Source organism: Bombus terrestris, chromosome 6, assembly GCF_910591885.1.
Source record: "Bombus terrestris chromosome 6, iyBomTerr1.2, whole genome shotgun sequence".
In the NCBI taxonomy this organism is placed as follows: Eukaryota; Metazoa; Arthropoda; class Insecta; order Hymenoptera; family Apidae; genus Bombus; species Bombus terrestris.
Genome location: NC_063274.1, coordinates 14,574,858 through 14,592,827, shown reverse-complemented (window position 1 = coordinate 14,592,827; position 17,970 = coordinate 14,574,858). Strand labels below are relative to the sequence as shown.

Genomic DNA, 17,970 nt, shown 5'->3' with positions numbered 1-17,970 from the left:
CATATGTTACGTATAAGTTTTCTACGCTAATTTATTTTTATTTTCACTGGTAAAAATACCATAACTTATAATAAGTTTTATAACCACCTTGTGTTGCAAGCCGCTAAAAAATTTGTCTACAATTTTATTACAGATCCCTTGTGAGCCAATGATAGCACCATGTCTCTTTAATATAGAACAAGATCCTTGCGAAATGGTGAATCTTGCTGGGAAAAGTCCTCTGAATTTAATTATATTTGAAACGATTCTTATTAAGCACGGATTAACCGTAATACCTCCTAGTAATTTGGATGGAGATCCCAGATCGGATCCATCGCTTTGGAATAACACCTGGACCAGTTGGACCGAAACTAACCCATTAATGCTCGCTTATACGAATATTAAGCAGCCTGAAGACGTCAATCAGGCGATGACAGTAATATCTATCATTTTTTGTGTTTTCCTCATTGGAGCAATAATTGTTTTTAAGTATCAGAAAATTAATTTGAACAACTTGGGGAATCCTGAACATTAAAATTATCGTGAAAGAGTCACTTGTACTATAGATGACAGCGAAAAAACATTTTCTATATCTAGTGTTGTACCAGATACAAGACGAAATGATGCGCCTAGACACAAAGATATAAATTGACATCTTCAAACGAGATACACGAACGCTAAACCTCTTTTAATTACCATAAAAATTTATTACACTCGTTGTACTCTTTTGCAAAGATGTTAATAATACTCTATTTGTATTCTATTTGAACTCTAATAGTTAAACTACACACGATACTTGTTCGTTTATAAATTCACGAAATGTATTAAATGAAAGCGTGTACAGAAGTTTCACGGCTTTTATCTCGTGTCATCTCGTTCTTTAATTTCCTATAGAAAATGTGATCCATACGATATACAGAAGTATTATATCGTTAATAGGATGACAACGATAAAATACAAATTCCAAGTTTAAAGGTACCGCTTGTTCAGTAAGTTTGTTGTACTTTGAGGAAAATTCATCGAATAATTCGCAACATTTGTAAATAGTCGACAATCTTAATTAATACTTACGAAATATTCATACTGATTAAAAACAAAAATTACACCTATGACTAGATTATATTACTTCTAACAGAATTAAACACACGCGCACGTGCGTTCATTTAACTAAGATCTGTCACATGAATGATAAACAATAAAAACACTTTTATGAATAAATACTTCAATTTCATAATTTATTTATTCACCGACGCATTCTTCTCTCTGTACAAAATTTCGTGGAAATAGAAAGTTCGAATCATCGCATTTAAAAAGCAACAAATACGGCACTTCTATTTGCGATCGATATCTAGATTTCGATGATCTTGTGTTTTACCAGCATTTTATTTCAATTTACTATCAATTTCATTGATACCATTCTCTAGAAACGTTTACGTCAATAAATGGCTGGCAAATCACAAAGAATTTGCATAAAACACATTTTGAACAAAACAGTTTGCAAAAACTATAAAGAGTAACCATCGGAACAAATATTCTTCCATCAGATATCGGAACTCGATACCCGAGAAACATCTTATACTATTAACAATTTTATAGCTAATAAAATAACTGAAATATACAGTTTTTCTCCAAGGCAATGTTTCGTTATAATATATCTAAACACAAAAGCTATACAACGATTATAATACAGTTTAGTCATGCTCTTACACTCTCTTTTCCTCTGAAGAGATGGAGCGACTTTTTCGTTTTTCGTTTTAAAAGCTTCAGGAAAAATTCCTTTAGAAGCACGACACGATTAATGTTCCAACGCCCAGAATTGTCACATTAAAAATACAGACATCTTTGCATCCTTGAATCACAGGAATACATGCGTCACATCTTTAATCACGTTTATCTCATTCGATCTAGTCTAATTACAGGAATAGCCCCGGCAGTTGGCACTTGGCAGGAATGTATCCAGAAGGCAAGGATGGTATTCACTTCACCGTCATTAATATTCCATCACATGTGCACCACCTTTGGCGTGCTACAATTATGTTGACATCGTATTAATGTTAATTATCTTATGATAAACATTTCTTGGATATACAAATTTCGAAAAAAGAAATAATAATGCATTATCTCACGATTCTAAATATTTTCTTGAATTTATAAATCAAAATATAAAATGAAAGGAACGGATGAGGGAAAAAAATTTCATTCGACATTGAGATTAAGCATCCAAATATTTTATAGAATTAGAAACGATTAGTTAAAAGGTCAGTGACTGTTATTATCTCTTTTTATTAACCAAAACTAATCTATACTGATATAATTAGAAAATTACCTTTTTCCCCACAGCCAATTCAGTAAAACGCTCGACTGACTCTGAACATCCCTAGCTGTAAGCAAAAAATTAGAAGATTTATAGCCAAGGCTTTAAAAATACCTTGAAACTTCTATAAAAATCTTACAAAACATTTATCTAAAATTTTATATCTTGTTAATTTTCTCTTCAAACTAATCAAATGTTCTACTACATCACTTTTATGATAATGATTAAGATTTCAAAAAAGAGCTTAAAATATAATGAAAAACAAAACACGTACAAAGCCAAACAAGAGTCCTACGTACTATTGCTTAATACTCTGGAAGATGAAAACTGGAAATGTTAAATATGCCTGAGGATACATACAGAGTGTATAATTTGCATTGACGAGCCGGGCAGCTGCTTCTGGGGGCAAGGTACTTAGAACGTCTTTGTGCGCTAGCAAAGACATTTGCTGTGTGTGCCTCAATTCTCGCTCATCCCTCAATCGCACGTCTTTTGCGTGGCTCACCGTTTGCAGCTGCGACAGCCTAAAGGGAAAACTAGCTTGTACAATGAAATAAGGAGCTTACTATACTACTCACAAACACATCTTAGCATATTTCCGCCGAAAAAAATGTAAAGTTAATTCTCTCCTTACGAATGAAGTGCTCAGAAAGGAATTTACCACCGCATCATTCACACATTTAAAGCTCTTATAAGTAGCTTATGTCTTTACAACCAGCTGATCCGTGAATTTATTAAACTGAACCCATTAAAGTCCAATATCTATGTTTTCTTTTCTTTTGTTCAATCTAAAGATGCTATACAGGATGTCTCCGAAATCATACTACAAGCGATCGGGTGGTGATTTTACATGCAAAAATAGATTAGAAAAAGAAAAGAATATCACTTTTTTATTTAAAGCTCCGTTTTCGAAAAGATTAAGTTTAAAAGCCCATCAGGTATCCTGCATTAGCTGGAAATTTCAAATTATGAAACTTTTGTTTCTGCTCGTGTCTGTATTATTAAACATGGACAATGTCACTATTTGCTAAGCTTTCAAACACACTTCTCTTGAAAATGAAGCGTTAAACGAAAAAATGTCATTCCTTCTTTTCGACTTATTTTTGCATATAAAATCATCACCCGACTGCTTGTACCATAATTTCAACGGTATCTTGTATACAATTCAAGAAAAAAGATTTGAAAGAAAATTTTGCTTATCAAACCTTTGAATCTTTAATGTGCTGAACGTAACAGGAGCTCCAAAAAATTGACACTCATTCGTTTCTTGAAACGCATTCATATTTAATTGAAAACATTTGTCTTGTTCAGATTAATTGGTGCAGAGCTTCAAACAACATGAACAGATCATACAGGGCTACAGAGGAAAGGATGAATCAACTTGGAAAGCTTGTTTCCAGATCTGCTACGCACTAAGCAAACTTAGGGGCTAAACAGATGTGTAATCTTTTAATTAACACAATGATAAAAACTCTTTTTATTGAATTATGATATTTAATAGAAACTATCAGCTAAACGAATAAAAAATATTACAGAGGATAATACGTTAGAATCAAATGTGTAATTATTTTCCTTGACACTAAAAAGTATTATTTTAAAATAATAATTCTTCGACAAAATGTTTGAATTGAAATTTATAAAAGTCCTTCAATAATAATACATTTTTTCTTTGTGAATAAAAAAGAATCAAAATAAACCATGCCTGAAGACCACTTCTATTTAAAAACATAGAGATATATTATATGTATTAAGTTGTCCCAAAAGTTTCTTTCGTTTTATAAGGAAATAATAGATGCACAATATTCTTTTGTTTTATATTATTTTATTGAATTACGTATGATCCATTCTGTTCCATTGGAACTATAAAACGAAAGAAAGGAACATTTGGGACAACCTAATACATTACCTCATATAAAGTTAAATATTAATGCCTCAACTATTCCAAAAAGGAATGTGTATAACATTATATAGCGACTATAGTAAATAATGATAGATATCAATGAATTATGTACTATATATACAATTTAATTAAGATAAAAGAATATAATACATACTTCAGGGCAAGAGTTTCCTTGTCTTCCCCAATTGGAGTATCAATAGCCTCTTTCGCTATCTCGACTGGTCCCTCAGACTTTGACGGTGAAGGATGTTCCACGATTGGTTCCACAGTGCTAGAAGATGACGCCTCCCTTTTAGGGCTGAGGTCGGAGCTCGCTGAACTGCCCATCTTTCTCAGCTCTTCGTTCACTCTGATTGCATTAGAGAGGCGTAATTGCAATGTGTCACGTTCTTCGAGTAACTGCATCAATTCATGCGTCAATTCTTCGCATCTGACATCCCTTTGATGAAGCATATACAACGCAAGATCTAGTTCTTGCGAAGTCGACGCTTTGTTTTCTTCATCAGAAGCTTCTACGCTTCGAACTGCAGAAGTATCAGTCGCAGGAACGTCTTTCGTTAAAACATTTCGAATTAATTCATATTCCTTCACTTTCTCTTCTAAAAGTGTCTTCAATGAATTTATTTCCATTTCTCTTGCCGCTAAAGTATTTTTGAGTTCGGTAAGTTGTTTTCCTGCTTCATCGTATGATGCTAAAACTTCCTCTATACGTTCCTCCTTTTCATGAATTTGAATTTTCAAATTGTGAAGCTCCGCATCTTTGGTGATACTCAATTCGGCCAACCTACGTTCCTTCTCTGCCAGGTCAGAGCTTACTCGAATCAATTCTTCGTCCTTCTGATGCAATTCGTTTTTCATTGTCTGCTCTATCGTAGAAAATTCTTTCAGTTGCTTCTTCAGATTTTCAATGTCCGTATCCCTCAATCGTAGTTCGTTTAAAATATTTTGATTTTCCTTGGCTAATCTTTGCTTTATTTCGTCGATCTCCATTTCTTTCTCTCTCAGTTTCTTCTCCAAGAATTCATGAGCCTTCAAACGAACCTGTTCTTTCTCGATACTAAGTTTTTGTATAACTTCTTTGGTTGTTTCCGAGAGCCTCTCAAATTCTTGCAAACGAGAAACTTCTTTCTGCAATCCAACAATTGTTGATTTCAAATGTTGAATTTCCTGTTCCTTACCATATAATTCAGTAGTCAATCTCTGCACCATTTCACGCAATTCAAATTCATCTGATTGAGGCTCCATGCTGGCTTGAAGAGACAACTGAGAGTCTTTCTCAGCTATGACATACTTTAGTTCGTTAATTTCCTGTTCCTTGGCATACAACTCATTTTGAAGCCTAACAATTTGTTCTTGATCTTGAACCGATCTTCGATCTTTGGGATGAAGACTTGCCTCTTCTTTGGAAACAAATTCTTGATTTTGTATCTCTATTCGTTGTTTCAAAGCATCAATTTGTTTTTCCTTATCTTCAGCTCTTATAGTAGCTACTTCCAAAGCAGATTCCAACTCAGCCTTTTCATTATACAGGCAATTGATTCTTTGTTGCATTTCTTGAATTATACTGGGATATGTATTTTCATTTAGAATGTATTTCAAATGCTCAATCTCTTCTTCCTTCCTTTCCAATTCAACCTGCATGTTATCTATTGTACGCTGTAAATTTTGTTCATTATTACCCATTCGAAATACTGGTAAACCATCTATAGTATTAGAAGAGCTCTGTTGGTGTTGACTCTGCTGTACAGTAGTTGATAATCTATCAATTTCCATTTGTTTCTCATTTAACATTTGACTGTTCTTCTCTAATAGAGATACCTTCTCATTCAAACTATGATGAGTTTCTTCTAATGTCTTACGAGTGGCTTCTAATTCCAAATTTAAACTGTCTATTCGTTCTGTCTTCCTTAAGAGCTCATTTTTCAAATCCTCTACGTTTTGTACCTCTGTACGAAGTTTATCAATTTCAATTTTATTGTTGTCTAAAACTGTCTTCTGCTCTGCGGTTTCTTGAATATGATGCTGCAAAATTGACTCTTTCTCCCTCAAAGTTAATGTCGTACTTTGAACTTCTTGCTCTAAAGTCTGAATACGTAATATGTATTCATTTACGCTGACTGATGCTGCTTCAGATTCATTCAAACGCTTATTCAGTTCTTCAATCGTTTCCATATATCTTTGATTATCCAACGACAAATTCTGAACTCTTGCCTTGCTTTCAGATAACTCTAGTTGTTTCTTAGTCAACTGGTCAGTTATTGATATTAAATTAACCTGAATAGATTCTAGACTTGACTCCTTTTCCATCAAATTCTGTTTTAAAAGTTCCAGTTCTTGTTGCAAAGCACGAAACTGGGAAATATTATTCTGTTTTTCAAGTGAATGCTCACTTATAATTTTCTCTGACGTCGATAGTCTTTCATTAAGATTTTGTATCTGTTTTTCTTTTTCCTCAATTTCTATTGCATGTTTTTGTACTAACTCTTGAGTAGCTTGACTGACAGTAGCACTGACAGTTTCCATACTCTGTTGCTGAATACATTCATTTTCTTTGTCACTAAGAGATTTCTTCAGAATTTCCAGCTGTTGTTTCTTTTCACTGAGCTCCTGATTTAGACCCTGTATAGTATCCTGCAATTTTAACTTTGCACCTTCATTGTCCGTATACTGTTTTTGAAGTTCCTGCTTCAAGTCCGCCACTTCTTGTATTCTGATATTCAAAAGTTCGATCACTTCCACCATCGACGCATTCATAGAAGATAATTGTTTCTCTGAAGATGTCGTTAAAGCAGTTAGCTTTTCTTCTGCAGATACTTTTTCTTGTAGAACGTCCTGTAATCTTTTCTGTAGTTCGATGGCATTTGATTCGGAGGTTTCGATTTGTTGACGCAAATCGGCTATTTCCATTTCCAATTTACTAGTTTTTTCAAATGCTTCCTCCTTCAAAAAATCAGTATTTTGTCTCATGGCCGTAACTTGATCATTGGCATCCATCAAACTCTGTTCGTACTGCTTCCTCAATAAATCATATTCTTCTCTAGATTTGCTTAACATTCCCTGCAATTCCGAAATTCTTTTATTTAAATCGTCTACGATCTGGATAGATTCATTTTCTTCTGCAGTTCGTTTTGATTCTAAAGCAGATAATTTCATCTTTAAATCTTCTAAGAAATGTTGAAGTTGCTCATTTTCAGTTGCAAGTGCCTCCATCTCATCCTTAAGATCGTCGATCTCATCCTTATATGTTTTACACAAATTTTCATAATCTGCTTCTTGAACAGATCGCTTTTCTCGAGAACGTTCCTGTGTGGCTGGTTTAGACTCTTCGTTCGAAGAAATGTTTTCATTTTGAGAAATGTCATTTTCGTCTAACTTAACTGCACTTCCCCGTAGTCGTTTGTCAAGAGCCTCGACTTTATCAGATAATTCCTTATTTTGAATACGTAATACTTCCATATCCATGTCCTGTCTTTCTTTCATTTCCATATACCTTTCATTCGCAGAAACTACCACATCTAAACGTTTTATTAAAGCCTCTTTCTCAGCAACAGTATTTTTCTGTTCTTCTTTAAGCTCTATCAAGGTCTTTTCCAATTTACTAATCTGAGATTTCAATTCTTCCTCTATTGCAGAATCCAATTCATAAAAATCACTTGCTGACTTTTGTATTTTTATCTGTTGCTGGAGACTCTCCAGCTGTACCTTATACTCCTTCAATTTTTTTATCATTTTTGCATTCCTCAATTGAGTAGTCTTACTTTCTTCCATCATCTTCTCCTTCTCCTTCTCTAAATCTTTGATCTGATCCTGAAGATCATCTATTTTGGCTTGTAACTGCATTTCCTTGCTTGGAATCAATGTAGTAGTGAGATGCTGTTCATCAGCTAACTGAGCATCATCCGCATTCCATCCCCAGGTTTCCTCATCGAGTTTTTCCATCGATTCAGCATCCCATGCTGCTTCCACATCCAAGGAAACCTCCTGCTGAATTTCCTCTGTTGTAACTTTTGTGGTCTCCGGTTCTGTCTGTTGTCCAACAGTAATTTCCTCTAATGGAGTAGATTCTTTTGACGTATCCGTGATGGTAAGCGTTTTATCAGACTGTTTATTCGCCTCTTCCAGAGCTCGAGTAAGGTTTACAACTAGTTCTCTAGCTTCATCTCTCTCGTGCATAGTTTTCTCAATCTCTATCTGCAAGTGTCGTTCAACGTTCATAGAGTCCTTCAATTCTTCCATGGACCTAGACAAGTCATTCACTTGCAGTTGCAACAAATCTCTCTCCTTGGTAAGAATTGATACACGATTTTCCAGCTCTGGTATCAATTCAAGATCAGTAGAATTTTTCAGTTCTGCCTCTAAGTTATTTATTTGTAATTTGCATGAGTCTAAAAGGACTTCTTGTTGGTTTTTATTTTCAACAGTTTTGTTTAATTCTTCCTTCATGGAGATTAAAGTCATATTTAATTTCTCTATCTGATTATCTTTAGCTAACAATGAATCCTTGAACTTATTTTCCATATCATTTTGCTGTTCCATCATTTGCGTACTAAGATTATGTAACTCTACATTCAGTGAATCAACCTGTTTTTCTTTTTCAGCCAGTACTTCTTTTAACTTTTCCACATTTGCCTCTGCAGCATGTAATTGTTTCTGTGAAACTTCTAATTCTTCAACACGTTGACTATAATTCTGAGATATCTGTGTTCTCTCTTCAATCATCAATTTCTGCAAATGATTGATCTCTTGAGTTAGATTAGAGCACTGTGCTTCCTTTTCATTTAGTAAAGTCTGCAACCTTCTCACTTCTTTGTTAGTCAAAAGATCAGAATTGGAAGCAGATGACATACCAAAGATTTTAGAAGCATCAAATAATTGGGGAGCATTATTCTGAGGAGCACTGTCAAGAACGGGTGACTCTTTCTTTGATTTTTCTATAGATTCTGTATTCCAATTTCTATATGCATCTAACTCCATCTTTAATTCCTCTATTCTCTTTTCACTGGATTCTTTATCGACTTTAAGAGATTCAATTTCTTGTTCCAAACTGTGTCTAGTATCTTGCAACAATTTTTCTGCCATTTCTCTCTGTGCTTCCATTGATTTAAGAGAATCTATTTGAAAGTTCAATTGTTGTTCTAGTTCATCAGCGCGTTTCTGAACAATTTGCATCTTTTGTTGCATGTTTAATAATTCTGTTTCTCGTACTTTGCATTCTTTGGTTAAATCAGAATTTAATAGATCAGCGCCCTCCAATCTTTCTGTGTTCTGTTTATTGCCTTCCAATATCTGCTCTGTTCTAACTATCTTCTCTTCCAAAGTGACATTTCTAGATTGCTGTTCTTCAACTTTTCCTATCAATTCTTTATTTTCTCTCAATGTTTCCTCCAATTTTGCTTTCACCTCCTCGTGATTTGCTATCAATGAATTATACTGGAACAAAAGATCATTGTATGGATCTTCCAATGATCTGTTTCTCATACTAGTTTGATTCATCAAATCGTTGAATCTAAGAGATTCTCTCATCTGAACAAAGTTACCAATGGAATTAGCTAATTCATTATCCAAATTCTCAATTTCAGCTTCTCGTTCTTGTAATTTCGCTTCCAATGCTTGCACCAAAGTCTGGCATTGTTCACAATGACTACAATGTTGGACTCCAGTCATTTTTGTATCATCCTCAGTAACTTCTTCTTCCAAAGTTTGAGTGGTTTCCGATGATGTGTTAATAACTGCTTTCTCCATCTGCTCGATTAACAATCTGCGTTCTTCCGACTCTTTTTCAACAGTTTCCAATTTTTCATTAATATGCGCCTGCTTCGACAGTAACAGCCCATTTTGAGCCTTAAGATCATTAATTAATGCAAGCTGGTCAACATACTCTGCTTCCATAACTTGCATTCGTACACTAAGCTCTCTAGCTTTCTCCTTTATGTCCTCTAGCTCCAATTGTTTACGTTCATTTTCTTGAATAACCTGCTGTTTATAAGATTCATATTCCGAGATTATATTCTGTTTGCCTTCTCTTTCTGTTGCAAGTTCTGCTGTAGAAGATTCAATATCTTTACGTAACTTCACAATTTCCTCTTCCATTTCTGTAAGTTGTTGCATAAGGAGAGGCATCTTCTCCTTTGAATTAGTCAAATCATTTGTTAATCTTTCGATATTTTTGGAAGCTTCCGTGGACTCGTTTCTAGCTTGTATTAATTTCTCTTCTAAATCGGCTATTCTATTATCCTTTTCGCGTATTGCAATCTCCACATCCTGAATTTGCTTGTTTTTAGCTTCTTTTTCATCTTTTTCGGTCGTCCACTTCTCTTCGAGCTCGGTAACTCTACTCTCAAGCTCTTGACATACCGCTGTCTTCTTCTTTAGATTAGCGGCAATTTTTTTCATCTTTTCTAGCTGCATTTGTATCTTGTCGTCCGAATCCTTTAACTTTTGCTCCAAATCGGCAACTTTAGCTTCTAAAGCAAGTTTAGCTTCTTCAGTTATATTATGACCAACTAGTCTTTCCTTTTCTTCTAATTCACCTTTCAAGATTTCACATTCTTGCATCTTGGCATTCAATTCTTCAATTACATTTTCAAGTCTCTGATTTTGCAGTTGGGTATCTTCAGTATGCTTCACTTTTAATTGTTCTATTTGTTTATATGTGCTTCTTAATTCTGCTTGCACATCATTCACAAATCCTGTATTATTATCTATAATGCTCTGTAATTCCCAAACTTGCCTTTCAGCTTCACTTTTTTCATTCTTAGCTTCCACAATTTGTACTTCTAGATGATCTTTCATTGTAATTAAATCAACAAATTCTCGTTGCTTCTCGACTAATTGATTTTGAATATCGTAATTTTGCTGAGACAGATTTTTTACTTTTTCCAATAAATTACTATTTTCTTTCGTGGTTGCATTGATCTTACATTCCAGTTCATCAAGGATCATATTCTTATCTTTCAATTGCTCTAGCAAAGCATCATAATCTTTCATAGGTTTTGATTCCTTTACTTTGTTATTCAATTCAACAATGTCTTTTTTCAAAGAATGTATTTCTTCTTCTTTACTTTTCACTAGATTACTAAGATTTGCTACTTCGTTAGATATCGACGTTAGCAATGAATCTTTGTCTTGGATTAACATTTTATAGTTATTAAATTCATCCTGTAAACTATCTATCATAATCATTTTATTTTGTAATTCTGCATTTTTAGCTTGTAACTCTTGATTTTTGTCTTCAATAATTGCTTTAAAATTAGCAATTTCATTATCCTTTTCAGAGACAGCTGCAATTTGCTCCTGATGCTTTAATTCAAATGTCGTCGTTGTACTATGTAATTGTTGTTGCAGTGAAATAATTTCTGCATCTTTCTTTTCCTTTTCATCTAGCAATATTTTGTATTCATTTTGCAAAATTTTGAATCCCTCTTCAATGGAAGCTTTTCCTGCTTCCAGTTTCTCCATCTTTTCCTGCATTTCATTGCATTTATATTTCCATTCTTCTAAGGTATTAAACATTTCTTTTAATTCATTTTCCAAGCTTTCTGTTTTCTTTCCAGACTTTTCACATTCCATAATCTGTTTACCTTTTTCCTCTAATTCTTCTTCCTTGTTTGCAAGTTTTATTTTCATTTCTTCAATTAGGCCTGTTTGTTCTGTGATTAAGCTTTTGCATTTTTCTATCTCATGTTCTAAGGAAGCAACAATCATGGATTCTGTTTGTTGAGACAGGGCATCATCGGATTGTGGAATTTCAAATATTTCCTGACCCGATTTTTGTAAACCAGTGCTATCTTGAACAGCATCTTGTTTTTCTTGATTTAGTTTTTCTAATTTTTCAATAAGTTCTAACTTCTCATTATCAGGATCATTTTGCAACATTTGATTCATTTTTAGATGTAATTTTTCTTTTTCTAGCATCACCTCAGTTAAATTATCTTTCAACTTTTGATTAAAACTTTTAAGTTCTGACACCTTCGTAACTACTTCTTCATTTTCTTTCAATAATTCTTCTATTTTGGTTCTCAAATCATTGATTTGAAGATCCTGAGTCGTTTCATGCCACTGATCTAATGAATTACGTAATTCTTTTACCTCTTTTTGTAAAAGACTTTTTTCTTCCATTAATATATCAACTTGTGCTTTAAAATCAATTTCTCTAATTGATATCTTAGAAGCTTCAGATAATTTCGTTTCAATTTGAGAATCATCATCCAATTTGACAATATTAGACAATGTTTCAATTTGTTTCTGCAATTTACTATTCTCTTCAATAAGATTTGTTATTTGAATTCTGAGGCTAGATAATTCTACAGACTGATTATCATTTTCATGTAATAAAGTATCAACTTTTAATTTCAAATCAACGTTTGATTTAGATTCTACATGTTCTAGTTGTTCCTCAAGTTTTGTAAGTTTAATTACAAGTTCGCTATTTTCTTGTGTGAGAAGCTCGATTTTTGTTATACTTTCGTTGTGCTCTGGAATCCGTTCAAAAGATTCTGTCGATCCCGTATCAGAAGATCCTTTCTCTTCCACTCTGCTTAACTTCATCGTTAAATCTGTGTTTTCTTGGGTTAATTGACCAATCTTCTTTAATAATTCATTTTTATCCGGGTCATTTATAGATTCTGTAGATTCAGCATGGAAATTTTCTTTTTCTTGAAGTTTATTTAATTTAAGGGTTAAATTACTATTTTTCTGTATCAAATCTTCGACCTTTTTCAATAAATCAGTCTTGTCTAATTCTTGTACAGTTTCGAACGACTCTGTTGACCCACTGTCAGATGTTCCTTTCTCCTCGAGTTTTGATATTCTATTATATAACTCGGTATTTTCTCGTGTTAGGGATGCCACTTGTTTAATCAATTCTGTATGATTAGCTTCCGTTGAAGATTCTAATTTACTTTCATTTAGCAATCTATGCATAGCTTCTAATTGCTCTTCAAGATCTACCACTTTCATTTCTGCAGTTACTCTAAGATTCTCGGATTCTGCATTTTCTGCCTCTAGAGACGAAATTTCCCGCTTCGCCATATGGAGCTCTAAGGTGAAAATCAAATACTCATTATGGAATAATTAAATCTATATTTTATGCCTTTTAAAATGTTTTTTAAATCTGGTATTCAATATTAATTTTATATTCAAATTAATACAAAAAAAAATAATACATAGATTACCTTGCATAAGATCCAATTTTTGATTCTCTAGAGTAGCAATGGCTTCAATTTGCATTTCAATTTCTTTCGTTTGAGCAGAAACTTTACTTTCAAGATCAACAACACGTTCTTGCCAATCTCCTGCTGAGGCTATGCAAATCGTACAACATGCCAATGATGTATGTATATAATTGATATTAAATGATAGTAAATGCAAAAGCAAGCAACTTAAATATTGCATTATTACAAGTAAACCCATATTCAACAAGCTTAGATTCAACAATTTTTAATTAAACATATCAACTGTTCTCCAATTATTAATTAATCTTACATTAATTAATTAATTTTAAGATTAATTGATCTTATACTAAGCATGATTAATATTCTTCAAATCATTAATTCAACAAACAAATTCCCAAATTTAAAGCAAATATAAATTGGTCTGTTTGTTAATTTAATTATCGCCTATTTATTTATTAATATATATGCAAGTGTTAACTTGTATATTTTGAACCATATTAGACAGTTATTTTATATAATATCAATAATATTATACAATATACTGCAAAGGTTTTAAAAAAGATGGCAAAATTGCTTTTTTTTCTAATTGTTCATGCAAGTATGTTAATTATGCAAAAAATCATGTAAAAGATAATACAAAATTAAATATTTGCTAACAAATAAATCTAGTTCTATGAATCAGAGTGTAGCAAACTTTGACAAGTAAAGTAGGTACCATGTTATGTTAAAATAATAAACCTGATATGATATAATTGATTAGTAATCTCAATAAATATTTATATAATTTAGTATAAGTATCTAACTAATCAGGTAAAAAGATTCCATCACCGGAAATTAGCACAATTACAATTGTCTCAATAGCAATATTTCTCTTATGGGGTAAGCAACAAGAATACAAAAAATATTAACAATTTGTGCTATATATATATATGTGTATATATATATAACTATTTCATATATACAAGATCAGTTATAAAAAATTCAATATAAATTTCTTATATGTATCATTAAATACATATGTATAAATATGTACATAGGCATTGAAATTTCTCTGCAGTAAGGAAGACAACAACAGGACTTATGGATAATTATTTTAAGAATAATATAAATAGACAATGCATTGCACGTAAAATTGATAACAAAACTAGAACAATGAAAACAACGATGACAGAATTTCTGCCCTGGTTCCTACCTTTAAGCTCATCAAAGTCTACCAGACTCAGCTGAAGGTTACCTTTCTCTTCCTCTAATAATGCCACTTGGTTCCCCAATCTGACAAGTTCTGCATTTGTATCAGACACCTAAATTACAAAATTACATATAAATGAATTTCATTATTATTTTAAGTAAATAATTACTTATACTTTCAAATAATTGATCAATTTAAAAATTATAAAGCTTTGAAATGATTAATAAATTTTTGGCCTTATAAACCTATAAATCAATAGTAATATATTTTACCTTTTTAAAATTCTCCAACTGCTTTTGTAGGCTTTTTACTTTACTTTTATGTTGTGCTTTAATTTTAATCATACTCTTATTTAATTCTTCCAATTCTTTGGTAAGTTTCATCACTTTTTCACCTTCTTTAATAGTACTTTCTTCTGGTAATTTTGCCACGATTTCATTTTTTTGTTCTTCAAGTTTATGTACCAAATTTTCAAGATCGGTTATTTTATTTGAATATTCTTCATTTTTTAATGTTAAATCTGCTACTTGATTTTGCAATTCTGCTTTAGATTCTTCTTCAAGAAGCTTATTAGATTGTTTTAACTCCTCTACTAAATTTTCAAGTTCAACTATTCTATTATCCTTTTCCATTATTGCACCATTACCATGCATAGATATATTTACAATTTTATCTTGTAATTCTGCAACACCTTTCTGTAACTCATATTTTTCATCTTGCAACTGCTTATTATTATGTTCCAATTTTTCCAATTTAAACTGCAAATCATCAACAGTTGGATCTCTGACTATTCCAATACCAGATTCCAATTTAAAAACTCGTTCATTAGCTTCTGCTAACTTCAACTCATAATCTTTTAATTGTTGTAATAAATTCTCATTTTTCGCTTTAAGGGAAGATTCCATTAGTACAAAATTTTCTTGCATTGATTTCATTGCTTCTTTAGTTTCTACCAAAGCATCCATTGTGGAACGAGAAAAGTCAGCACTTGCTGACTCAGACAACTTTTGCTTGTTAATTTCTTTCTTAAACCTAAATAAAGTAATAGATAAAAGAAACAATAAATAAATATATTTTAATCAGTTATAAAATATATTTAACAAGTTTATAAAATTACCCATCAACCGAATTTTCTAGTTCTGTTATTTTATTATCCCTTTCTTGCAATTGTATTAAGAGATTTTCGTTCTTATTTTTCAGGGATGTCTCTAAAAGTACAAAGTGTTCCTGCATCGTTCGCATTTCGTCTTTCGTATCTTCGAGAGTGTCTAACGTCGTTTTACCCTTTTTTGAAAGATCTGCAGACATAAGGGTAACTGCCTTTGTCTTAGATTCAATAACAGAGTCTTTTTCTTTTAAATTTTCTTGGAGATCCATAATTGTAGCTTCAAGCTCCAAAATTTTATTAGTAAGTTCTGCAATTTTATTTTCTTTTTCCTGAATACTCTCAATTTGTATTGGTGACATGACCTATAATTAAAATATTAAGTATAATTACCAATAGCATAGTAAAAATATTTATTATTAAAAGGATGTAAAAATTATTTGCTAACATCAGAAGTAATCATGACTGGTTTAACAGGAGCAATGGATGATAATTGATCCCTTTGAAAACCCACTACTGCCACATCTTTTTCTTCTAACTGTTGCCTAATAGCTTCTACTTTCTCTTCAACTGCACGTTTAGTTTCTATTATTTCTTTGTTACGTTGTTCAAAAGCTTTTCTATTTTCTGCTAGCTTCTTTTGGAGTAAAGTAGACTTTGCTTTTGCAGTTTTTGCCTGACTAATATCATCAATGCTTTCTTCAGATGTATATGCTAAAGATGTCTCAGATGTATGAGTTACATCTGTAGAAGTCAAATTTCTTTCTCTACTCCTACGTGACAATTTAGCTCTGGATTTAATTTTGGAAAGTCTCCTTGCATATTCCTAAATTTAAATTTAAATTTTCAATGAAATATTCAAATCTTTTCATTAAAATTTTATAAATTAATATTTATTACCTGAACTTCCTCTTCTTTCTTTTTTAAACTCTGTTTATTTTTCAACATAATTTCTTTAAGAGATTCCAACTGGCTTTTATTTTGTTCACATTTTTCTTTCGCATGTGCCATTGATTCAGATGCTTCTCCCTCTGTGGTTCCTGGTGGTTCTTCCGATGCACCCCACATTGTAAACTGTAGAATTAAGAACAATAAAAACCACTTCATTATAATTTGTATAAAACAAACTTTGTTTAAACTCTTTTATTGTATTTGTATAAACTCCTTTAAATAAGAAATTATGATGTCAATGGCAGTGAAAGTTTCTATAAAGTGGTCAGACAGTGTGTCACCCACTGCTCTCATTTTCATAGACTAATTGGATGAAAGCTAAATGGGGGTAAACTAATTGTATTATCTATGTATATAGATATTGAATGTCAGAATACACGAGTTACCTTGTGGCATATTTAATGCTTACAACATAGCGTTTAAGTAGAAACTTTTTCAATGACATCTTATATAAACTATCAGATAAGAAATATACTAATATTATAATCAGACTTATGTATTGTACATAGACATTTTCATTAATGCATACTTAAGTATCACATATATTAATTTTAATGTATACATATTATATACAACAATAAGAAATATACACTTAATATAAATCTAGATATAAAACTTTTAGTACTTATGTATATTTAATATCAATTTATTTTTATATATCAAAACATTTATACAGCTACAATATAAAAAATATATAAAACATTTATATATTTGCTTAATATAATATCAAAAAATAATTAAGCAAATTCTACATATAATATATTAAACTTAAATTATAATATGACACATATGGCTTTCTAATGAATAGATAACTGAAGAAGTTAACCTCAAAATATGTTTAATTAGAAAAAGAACATGATATACACGAATTACGAAGTAAATAGATAATATGATAAACAATAAATAAAATTACATAGATAAGTTTAAATAGTAATGAGATGACGTAATATATGTTACTAGAGAAAAACACATATTCTAACATTCTTTGACATTAAAAACTAGAAATCATATCAAAATAATTGGTTTTCATATATGTTCTAAACAAACTTGTATTTTTATAAGAACACAAAGTAATTATTTTTCAAACTGTATTTACCTTTATTTATATTTCTGAAATTGTCAAGATGGAAACCCGTTATCATTCGTGCACATATTTTATTAAAGTATTTTTATCACTCACATCTGTATGTAATCAATACCGAATCCATTTATGTCCATATTTCATCAATTTTACAATATTTACAATAATTTTACTAATAAGTACATAAAAATACCAGGCAAATTGTAATCCTATGCCTCAAAATGTAAAGTCTACATTACTCCCTTTACATACGGAAGCAGTTGGAGTTTGAAGTGTTG

At 31.7% G+C, this 17,970-nt stretch overlaps 2 protein-coding genes across 6 annotated transcripts in view; one reads left to right on the top strand and one right to left on the bottom strand.

Annotated features, from left to right (window-relative positions):
* LOC100650037 (arylsulfatase B) overlaps window positions 1-1,470 on the top strand; it is a 12,798-nt gene extending 11,328 nt beyond the window's left edge. For both annotated transcript variants that reach the window (XM_012309612.3, XM_012309611.3), the window contains exon 9: window positions 134-1,470. In XM_012309612.3, the coding sequence (XP_012165002.1) occupies window positions 134-514 (381 nt within the window). In that variant the 3' untranslated portion in view covers window positions 515-1,470. The remainder of the gene's footprint in view (window positions 1-133) is intronic.
* LOC100649926 (golgin subfamily B member 1) lies at window positions 1,194-17,970 on the bottom strand. 4 transcript variants are annotated; one of them, XM_012309613.3, is made up of 11 exons: window positions 17,708-17,970; window positions 16,561-16,734; window positions 16,109-16,486; window positions 15,673-16,025; window positions 14,828-15,587; window positions 14,559-14,667; window positions 13,367-13,495; window positions 4,348-13,231; window positions 2,654-2,817; window positions 2,306-2,360; window positions 1,194-2,005 (listed from the first exon to the last, which is right to left on the bottom strand). In XM_012309613.3, the coding sequence occupies exons 2-11, from the start codon at window positions 16,726-16,728 to the stop codon at window positions 1,981-1,983; spliced, it is 11,025 nt and encodes a 3,674-aa protein (XP_012165003.1). In that variant the 5' UTR covers window positions 16,729-16,734; window positions 17,708-17,970; the 3' UTR covers window positions 1,194-1,980. The 4 variants fall into 4 exon arrangements, with proteins under 4 accessions (XP_012165003.1, XP_012165004.1, XP_020719155.1 ...); XM_012309614.3 differs by having other exon boundaries at window positions 14,601-14,667; XM_020863496.2 differs by lacking the exon at window positions 17,708-17,970 and having other exon boundaries at window positions 16,561-16,782.

What these genes read in the sequence shown, in the direction of transcription:
- LOC100649926 (XM_020863496.2), bottom strand. Translation starts at nt 16,767, where the DNA reads ATGAAGTGGTTTTTATTGTTCTTAATTCTACAGTTTACAATGTGGGGT. An exon ending in AGAAAGAAGAGGAAGTTCAG is followed by an intron (nt 16,487 to 16,560) that starts GTAATAAATATT and finishes ATTTAAATTTAG; the next exon opens with GAATATGCAAGGAGACTTTC. An exon ending in CAATGCAAATTATACACTCT is followed by an intron (nt 2,361 to 2,653) that starts GTATGTATCCTC and finishes TTTTGCTTACAG; the next exon opens with CTAGGGATGTTCAGAGTCAG.